General features: G+C 51.3%; 1 protein-coding gene across 1 annotated transcript; it reads right to left on the bottom strand.

Moving 5' to 3' along the window:
• Positions 1-249: 249 nt before the first annotated feature.
• On the bottom strand, positions 250-9,205 carry LOC119098760 (uncharacterized). The gene is made up of 3 exons (XM_037221791.1): positions 9,120-9,205; positions 3,242-3,406; positions 250-375 (listed from the first exon to the last, which is right to left on the bottom strand). The coding sequence occupies exons 1-3, from the start codon at positions 9,198-9,200 to the stop codon at positions 250-252; spliced, it is 372 nt and encodes a 123-aa protein (XP_037077686.1). The 5' UTR covers positions 9,201-9,205.
• Between the last annotated feature and the right edge of the window lie 1,220 nt (positions 9,206-10,425).

Raw genomic sequence — 10,425 nt, 5'->3', positions numbered from 1 at the left:
ATCTAGTCACCGTTTTAGGCGCTTGCCATATACGGCATTCATCATCCTACCAGGCATGTCGTTTGTCGCGCTCACGCTCACGCTCACGCTCACGCTCACGCACACGCTCACGCACGACACACGCACGCGCACGCGCACGCACACTTGTCTAGCCTGCGGCGGCCACTGTCGCCTTTTGGCCCGTGTGGTGGTGGCCGGGCCAGAGATGGCGCTCGGTGAGACCAGCCGGTGGCGCGGTCCGAGCCCTACTCACCCCGCTGCAGATCCAGGAACGATGTGCAGCAGCGTCTGTAGTGTGCATGTCTCCAGGCCGCAGTCGTCATATTTGCAGAAGAAGGGGAACGGCAGCAGCAGCACAGCCAGCAGCAGCGCCACCTATCAGGGCAGGCCCAGGCCGGTGAGCATGGTGGCTGGCTGGCAGTCATTAAATTAACATCACCTCTCGATGCAATGGTTATGCATTCTAAATGGCATCCTCACACATTTTCGTAGTCGTCTTCATGGTGTCGACTGTATCGCGCAGCGCGCGACGACTGAGCGGGGTAAAGCTACCTATCAATAAGGGCAATCACTGACACCCTGGCGGACGCTTTAGGAAATAAAGTAGTAATTCCGGCCCTATTTAAGTACGTTGGCACAACCACTTTACGGCATACTTTTCCTTCTAGCCGATAGAATTCACGTAGTGAAAGCCTGCTTTTCACAGAGCTATGAATCGAATTATTACTGGCTAGTTCCCATGAATTCGGTACAAGGCGAAAGATCGTGTCACTGTCTTGAGCCGATCCTTTTTTAGAAGAACTCTCGCCGTACACCACGTCAGACTTTTCGTGCACGGTACGCCGTGAATTCCCGACTTTTTCGACATGTTGGTCTCAGTAGCTCAATCGGTGAAGTGCTTGACCCGTCATCAAGATGTGTGTTCGAAGCCGTGACGTTTTAGAACTCTCTACCAGTTCGCTACATAAGATGCTGAATAGTTTGCTCTCAGCCAATGCGTGCTGTCAGTGTAATGAATTGTACAACTCCGTGAGAGTGTCTTGCAAACATTCTGGCCGTGCCATTCATTCAAATCATAAATACATTCGCTACTGTAGCACTTCCGCTACGCAGCCCTCAGTTGCCCGCTGCCAGCTATTGAGTTTAAATGGAATGTTCCACATTTGTATGGGATTTTCACTGAAATAGCCGCCTGTAAGACCATTCGGTGCAGTTCACAGCCCTGCCTTTCTTAACACCTAATCATGCAGTTCCTGAGGTATACACCCACAAGAATACAGATTATTTTTACAGACTTTTTCAAGGCTTTTCAGAAATGCATGATGACATGGCAACGTCGTTCAAATCCTGCCATTCCGCAGCCTATGTGGCGGTCAAGGCAAAACATAATATTCTGTTGAGCCGTTCAAAACTGGCGTCCGTGAGCTCGATTTCCAAATGCTGCGGATGTCAATTGGCAATCCGTGAATATTTAGCATTCTGCGTAATTTAAACCCGCGTCATCTTTGTGCCACATAATATAAAAAGTTGGACGTTCCCCCATTTATTACTAAAATAAGACTTGCCACTTCAAGCACCGTGCTTCCTTCTCTCAGTGAGTTTAAAGTACTGCAAGGGAGTGTTAGGGTGGCAGAGGATGTTGAAAAGCTGGTTTAGTTAAGCATGACCGCCTGAAAATGCACCATGGCCGTGGTGGAAACAATCTAAAACTACTGCCCGCCACATTACGGATGGATTACGCACTGCGCCCTTACACGAAGCCATCAACACCAACTACCAACGAACAGGTGGAACGGGTGTCCGGGGGAACGGGGAACCGAACGGGAACAATACAGATCTCATACCGAAGTTGAGCAGACTAGAACCGAAGTTGTGGTGGGGGGGTGGGGCCTGAATGGAGGCGGTGATTTACTGTTTCCGGAAGTCTTCCAAAACAAATTCATACCGTCCAAAGATGAGACTGAGGCGTATATTTTCACCGTTTTGGGGCACCCGCCGCACAGATTAACAGCTACAGCAGCACGACTCAGTACAGTACAGAACACAGCTCAGTAAAGTACAGTGCAGTTTTGTATAGTACAGTATAGTTCTCGCGTTTTTACCAAAAATTACGCCTATTACGTTCACAATAGGTAGCGTAGTCTGGTTTCTAATCTAGAGGAAGATGCGTCACCAGCCATGGGGCGATTCTCGGCCGGGCGAGGGCTTGTTGCTCAGACCACGTTCAGAAGTTAAGGTTTAGACTGGTAGGCGATAGGATGCCGGCTATTGCAGGAGCACTTATGCCAATCTAGCCCCTATTCAAATTTTACATGGTTAATGTCGTTTGCTCTACGCAACGTCTCTTCACTAACGACACTTTGCTCTGCTCGGGAGCAGCTCGCCGCCGCTTCGCCGGCCAGTGGCCGGCCGGCGGATACGGCCGAAAATCGCCAGCCCTCGCCGGCATCGTCAGGTGATATTAGGGGCTACGCTACATCAGGGGTTATGAGACACTGGGGGTTATGATACGTCAGGTGCTTTGATATATTAAGAGTTGCGGTACATAAGAGGTTACGAACATCAGGGATTACAATACGTTAGGCGTTATGAAACATTCGGGTCATTACGCACTAGGTGTTCTGATACATCAGGTGCTGTGACATATTAGAATTTGCGAAACATTACGACTTGTGAAACATTAGAGATTTGATACATCAGGCCTTACGATACATTGGGTGTAGGGACACATTTGGGATTACAATATATTTGGAGGTCATGGACATAAGGATTTGTTATACGTCACGAAATGTAATGCCACGGCACAGATGGCGTTCAAATCTAGGCCCTCATGGAGCCAAAGGTACTAACCACGCAGTCATTACGTCCCCCCCCCCCCGCCCCCATTTCACGGTCCACTGGGACATTATGTCTCCATCCGACCTTCTCATACTGTCAGCTGCGTTCCAGTTAAACGTCCCCCCCCCCCCGCCCCCACAAAACTCAAAACTAAACAATTTACACTTTCAGCTGCATGCTACGCGTCGATAACAGAGAATTTACGAACGTTGCAGTTCTATGCTTCAATTCATTCGGTGGCAACAATCACCATGCCGTTGGCTCAAGCCGACCGTGTTATTAGATTCAGCGCTGCAATTTTCACGTGGCCATGAGGTGATGGGCACGTGGAGGTGACTCCGAAAGGTGAGCGTAAGGCTGTGTCGCGGCCCTCTGCGCGTGCAGCCGGCCAGCGCACACTCACCAGCAGCACCATGTGGACGGCTATGCAGGGTGTGACGCGCAGCGGCCGGAACATGGGCTCCAGGTCCGAGACGACCGAGTGGCGAGACGGCACATCCTCCGACGGCACCAGGCTCTCCTCGTCAGAGCGCGCCATGCTGGACGCCGAGCCAACGCTCGACTGAAACTGAGCCGTCCAACACGCGGTCACACCACGGCCGGCTCTGTCAGGCGGCGGGCACGAAGGACGGGCGTAGGTGGGGGGCTGACGACACGCGGCACCGGCGTTGAACGACGCCCCAGGACGGGCGGTACGATCCCCGCCGCACGTCCGTCACGAGAACACCCAAGGCGGCACGTGACCACAAGCGAACCGGCGCAGCCGCATGGAGCGTCTGAGATGGATTAGCGCTAAGCGATTAGGTGGTGTGGAGAAACACCTTTCACTATTGTGCCCCGCTGGACTTGGTGCTCCCCCCCCCCCCTTCACACACACACACACACAAATCAAGGCCGCGGATTTTGGCCACTTCATTCTCAGATGACTACACTCACAGATAAACCGCATAACGCATACCGAGTACTTCCTTCCCCGGCGACCACAGCGGCTAGAGTGATTCTGCCATGAAGCTTACGGTGGGTGATGTGCAAAACGTCCCATGAACAGTGAGCTAACACGAGGGTAAGAGTGGCGGCCCGGAACGTATACAGCGCCAGATGAAGGAAGTTCGACCAATGGGCGTCTGTGACAAGGCTACGCCTACTTGCACGGCCGCTGGAGGCAGGGAGAAGGCCGGTGCTGGCCAGCTGACGGACGGCGTCTCGAAACGCCTGCGGTGCTGCCACCGGGGTGCCCTCAGCAATAGAAACCGTACCGCTTCACCATTTTACCCGCACCATTTCACCACTTTCCCCGTACCATTTCATCACACCCCACTTCGACTCGCACGCGATCGCCGTGCATATCGAGGGCTGGACTGTCTGGTACATTAACTGCAACGAGGAGGTCTTGCTCAGGTACGGCTAGAAACCACACGAAACTGTGCAGTTCATACCTAACAAAGATGACATGTCAGCAGCCAGCTCCGTTGCCAAAGGAAGACGCTACGGACGCCATGAATGAGACTGGCGGCAGGACGCGGCCTGCAATACGGTCACTCGGCCTACGGGCCTCCAGAACATTAGCAGCGCGTGCTCCCTGAACGCGGTGCTGCAATGCCTCAGCAATGCCAGCGTTGCAGCCCACTACCCGATGTTCCAGCTCCCTTAAACCGGATCCAAACACGGAAATGGTCACTGCCCATGGTGTCATCTCCAACGCTGCAGTCCAGGTGCTGAGCCGGCTGGGGAGCAGAGAGACTATGGCCTAGCGCCGACGCCTGACCGAATACTATGCTGAATGTAAAAGAGTTCCTGCATTTTAAAGGAATGTTTCACATTTGAAAATATCGAAGCCAGCATCAGATATGATAAATATGCTCATCTACAATTATTGGTCTAATTTTAGGTGGAAAAGAGTGCTACCTTTCAAAAACGCCATCGTGCCTTGTAATTCATCGTAACTGTCACCCTTTGATTACGTCATAGTACTTGCACGACACTGACTGCGAGTCGATTGAAAATTGTTGTATCTGGAAATCGTGCTCAAGAACGCCAGATATGAGCGATTTGATACCTATGTGTTTTGGCCTTGACCACCGCGTGACTAATGGGATGCCAGGATTTAAATGACGTCAATGGCGTCATGGATGCCTGGTTGAGCTTGAGATAGTGTCCCCCCCCCCAAAAAAAAAGTCTGCACATGCTCGCGGACGTATAGCCCAGAAATAAGAGGGGTTTAGGTCTAAGACCTAAATCCCTCTAGAACGTCCTAACAGAGAAGCCAGGATTAAAAGTCAAAGTCAAGTCAAAACCCCATGTAAATGTGGAACACTCCCTTACGGATACATAGTGCGGCGCCATGGACACGATTACCAGAAAGCTTCCAGAAGTACTTCTGATGTCACACACTCAAATAGAGTGATGTGCGTTAAGGCCGCCCAGAAGCAGAAGTAGTGGAGGGAGTCCAAATCGCACATGCACATGCATACCAACGGAAAGGCGAAGCCTGGTGGAGCGTAAGCGAACAAACAGTTATGTGACGGTGATTAAGGCGAGGTCGCACGGCCACAGCCTGGAGCTTGGACCGCAGTCCTTACCCTCCTGGCTACACGCTATGGTGAACCGCGAGGAGTACACCACCGTGTGTAACGTGCTCTCCGTCAACGCGTCGTTGCGAAACATAACACATTTCTTCCACGAGCAGCAATGTGCAGACCCTAGCTATCTCCTGCAGCGCTACGGGTGTGGGAAAGAGCTTGCTGACGACAGCTGGAGATCTAGGGCATTCGCCCTGATCTCCCAAAGTTCCATTGTAAAAACGTCTATACAAGAGCGCATTGAACAGGCGGTAAAAAGTGACAAGCTAAAACCAGACACAGCTTAAAAGAACTAGATTGCGCCAATTCCAGAGCCAGACGCCTCCGACCGAGAGCTGCGGCCCCGTGCCCCACCTGAGACGAGTCCCGGCGCTCCCTCCGTCAACTGCAGGCGGAGGACCCAGTGGGATACATTTTATGCCGGCATACCCAGTCCGGGGTGGCCGCGGGGGGGGGGGGGATCCATCGATGGGCCTTTACCAGATGTCTGGAGACCAGTAAGGGCCTTAACCGGCCTTCTGCGTGATGAAGTGTTGTTTCGAGGGACGGGCGCTTTCTTTGACTGCCTCGGACAGACGAGTTGCCGCCTTGGTACCCTCCAGCTCCGCCCGGCACGCCAGGCAGGCTCCACCAGGCACGTCCGCTTGGTATCGCAGGCGCGCCCGTCTGCTTCGTAGCGCTCCATTGTCTCTGACGCTCGTCCACGCGCACTTGCCAGTAGCGTCGGAGGCGACGAAGGCAGTGACGTGTCCAGAGAGGAAGCAAACGGGGGCGACGGAGTGTCCGACGCGGGTGTCGGCGGAGGCCGCGGACCACAGCTGCGTCGGACTACCATCAACCCCTCCTTTCCAGGAGCGACAGCGGCGCAAGGGAGGAGGCAGCGTGAGGGCTGCCAGGCGTGCCGGCGTCGCGGGGAGGGGGCGGGGAGGGGGGGGGGGGCAAGGACCCCGACGGGCGCCGGCCGCCTGTCCCACCGCCACTACTGAGAGCCCGCAGGGTCTCGAGCGCGAAATAGGTTGTAGATCTGACATTTTATCGATGGTAGTGTGCTGTGGTGCTAAGCTTTTGGATTCTCTCCAAAGGACGTTCCGATGTGACTCACCTCGTTCAGTTAACCCACGCGAAATGGATGTTCCTGGCGTTATACAGAGAAATGGTTTCCTTCTCTTCCATGAGGGTCCGACAGCCCAGGTCAAAGATCGTGTGGGATACCTGATCAGTACCCCAGTTCGCGCGCCATGGCTGCACAGCGTCACACTGGTCCCCTTCGTATTCAGACAAGGCACACTTGCCACAGGCTGGTCGGCTTCGGCAAAGTGGTTTCGTGTCACTGAAATGCTGGCACTGGGAGCCGCGCACAGGACTGAGAACGTTCACTCGAACTTTGCCGACGATGTGGCCAACGCGGATATGAGGTTATATGATATGATGCATATATATATATATATATATATATATATATATATATATATAATATGGCACATATGACGCCAGTTATGGTACCGTAGTGTAGTGTTAACACGACTGCGTTAATCACTGCGCGTCTGGGAAATCAGAGGTACGGGGTACGATTCCCCGCGGTGCCCGCCCTTCCTGCCAGGGTGAGAGGCAGGCGACGCCATACAGCCTCAGCAGCTAGGTGCGACCTAAACCCCTAATGACGCACACACACACAGACATGGCCATACATACACAGATATGATTTTTGCGCCACATCAGCAACTAGGGCATGTCAAACCGTGATAATGAATGGCTTTTACTAAGAATTATGGATTTTTCTTTTGCGCAATTAGTCACGTTTTGTGCCAAATCGCTGCACCCAGGGCACGGATGCACTAGGGAGTAGCATGCGTTAATGAGGAATGGAACGGACAATCACGTGACTTGGATTGTGGCGTCACGTGTGCACGAGCCAGGAAATTAACTAAAAACGGCCGCTACCGACCGTTTTTCACTGTTCGATACAACGCAGTGTTGTTAAATGTAACGGCAGTGCGTGCTGTCATCATTCAAAAGGCTGACAGTTGGTGGAAGGGGCAAAAATCACCGACGACGTCCCGCGATCATTCGCCGATCCCATGGAATAGGTTCGGGCTGTGTTGCAGAGAGCGCAGGCGAAATGCTCTCTCTCCTGCCGCCAGAGACCGTCAGCACCTTGCGCGGCCTGCGGCCGACTCTTTTTCACACTTACGCGATATCTCTAGGCCACTAGGGCACCTACAACCATGATTTCAACCGCAAAAGATGCATAATGAAAATTTTCAAATTTTGCATCAGTGCAGCGAAGCAGGCGCGTAAGCGCTTATGGAAACTAAAATCGCATTGTATACGGCTTCAATTTCCCGTCCCTCCCAAAAAAGGCCAGTCTTCCGAAGCGGGGACGGACCACGGTCAGTTGAGGCGCGGAGCGGAAACAGGAGCTGACGGTGCCGACGCGACACAGCGTATGAGTTACTGAGTTTGTATATGCTATCACGACCAACGATGAAAAGCGAAACATGAGTGTGCCGGTGACAGCTACCTGCCTTATTGTGTATATTACTAAGGCATGCACACTATTACAAGGCACTTGTGTATCTTACTAAGGCACTAAGGCATGCACCGTGTGCAGAGCCGTAGCAGTTGAAAACGAAATGCAGGCCAAGTTTGAATGTCATGCAGTGTGCCTTTTCACCTGCCCCAGTTTCAGAGCCGTGGCAACATGCTGCTGACACAAAATGAATTGATGCAATTGTAAATAATGAACAGCTAGCTAACAAAAGAAATGCACTGGTTTGAACACCATCATAGATGAGTAACACTGTATGATGAAACTCTGTGCTTGTTGTAAAATTAATCCCAAACTAAAAACTAGCTGTTTGGCAAAAATCAATGAGTCAGTACAGGCACTCACTGTTAACAAAATAGACCTATAATTTTGCATTTGTTGTGGCAGATACAAATTTTCTGTCATTTGTTGTGACAGCAAGTGTTGTGCAGCCCAGAGTGACCACACCATTCACAGCATTCACAGCTTACAGCAGCATGCTGAAAAGTAATAATAGGTTGCTTCAGTGAATGCAATGCTTTCACATCCACGCAGTGCAGCAGCTATGGCCGCTTCAATCCAAAGCATTGCTCACACAAGTAATAATGCCTGTAACAACAGGAAAATGTTGACTCACAAGCAATGCTAGCATGCACATAAAATTTGTTAAGGTGGTAGTATTTGCATGCACAATAATACAGTACATTACTTTTCTTAAGACAAATGCACTTTCCAAAACCATATCATATCATAACTATGGCTGCTTGACTCTATATGCTGCTGTCCACAGCACTGACTGGGAATGAAACCCAAAATAGTTTTCCTGATACCAGATTTCAAAATAATATTCAGGAGTACTTAAATGAAAAACTGAGCATGGGGTTAGAGCCATGCAAGCCCTCCCTCTGTATGCAACAGCATCTGAGCACATGCCCACTACCTACAGCTGGCTAAATGGCAAACAGGGTGAACTCAAGCAGCATGGGTTCAACCCCACCTTTAAGACGAGCGTCCACAAGCGTCACCTTCTTGTCAGATGAGGCAGGCGACGTAACTTCAGCGGCCGAGTGCGTAGTTAGACCCAATAACACACGAGAGCATCCCGCACCCGCATTGCTATTACCCTCCATCACTCCATGCCCACCACGCAACGCAATTTTCAATTCAATACGTACCAATCGGTCCACGGCTCCCGACGGACGTTGCCCCGCAACAAAGCTTGGCGTACCCACATCCATTTCCGTTGATCTCTCCATTTACTTCCTTGCGGTAGGTGGGGAGGGGGATATTTTGTTTTCAAGTCGCTAGAGACTTTTCCTGATAAAATATCTCAAGTTATGCTTGGGAGTTCCAGCGCGTATTTATTCCAGCACATATGGAAATTCCACTACTAGTAAAAAATTGTGGAAGGCTACCAGATTCGAAAAATTCTCTTACTTGCGCACGTAATACCAAACAAGCATTTGAAGCTTGCACACATCAAATGCGTTGTGTATGCTCGGCGCGCCTGACGTCATTCGAGCCTGCACGAAGGGGTCAAAAGATCGCAACGATGCTGGGCACTGTGAGCAAGGTTTGTTTAGTCACTTTTAGTCCTTAAGTTTAAGTTAACTCTTTTGACTCTTTAAGATAGTCACTCTTTAAGTGGGTTCCTGGTTTGGTTTCCACTGGTCCTGATTTGTGACTAGGCTGTGACTTTGTCCTGGTCTGATGCAAAGCTGAGCTTGTATCATGAATTATGTTAGCAAGTTAAGCATAGGCATGATTATGTCTCTGAAAGTGCGGAGTGAGATAGGGGTCTGCCCAAAGGTTGGTTCTCCCTGGTGCCAACAACCTCTGGTCCTGATAGGGGTGGGGGGGGGGGGGGCGGTGTCGAGCGACCCCCAAGGCTTCTTGAATATAACTCTCCGAATGTCGTGCAATCGCGCCCGAATTTTTGGTAACTCATGGGGCATCTATTTGTACGTATTTTGACACAAAACAACGCGCCCCTAGCTCTTGTGGTTTCGGAGCAGCGGCGGTTTCTGAAACAATACACGGCGATCTACGGTCGGCCGGCTGGGGGACAGAAAGGGAGTGGGACGGCAAGCGACGATGCCACGGAACGCGCGCGGGGGTATGGTATTGTTACATTAACGTATCCATACATGATCAACACACGGTTAAAATGCGTAAAACTATGTACCATTGCTCTCATAATTAAACAAGGAACGCGTCTGTCCGAATCTCATATTGATACGAGGCATGACCTCGTATGCATAATGCAGTAAACCTGCAATGGTGCGATTTCAAACATTCGTGATGTCACTTGATGCAGACAGTTCGCTGACGTTGGTTAGGTGCGTATGCACTATGTTCACCTTTAAATGACCAGTAACTCGAACGGCATGGTGCGCAAACGTCGTCGAGCCCAGCGAAGACGTGCAGGGGACGAGCTTCATGTGCTTATCCTTATCGACTTAGGGGCCCCTGATCAGCCGC

The sequence above is a fragment of the Pollicipes pollicipes genome, unplaced genomic scaffold (genome assembly GCF_011947565.3).
Source record: "Pollicipes pollicipes isolate AB1234 unplaced genomic scaffold, Ppol_2.1 Scaffold_2555;HRSCAF=2994_pilon_pilon_pilon, whole genome shotgun sequence".
NCBI lineage: Eukaryota > Metazoa > Arthropoda > Thecostraca > Pollicipedomorpha > Pollicipedidae > Pollicipes > Pollicipes pollicipes.
This window is presented reverse-complemented; position numbering and strand designations above follow the sequence as displayed.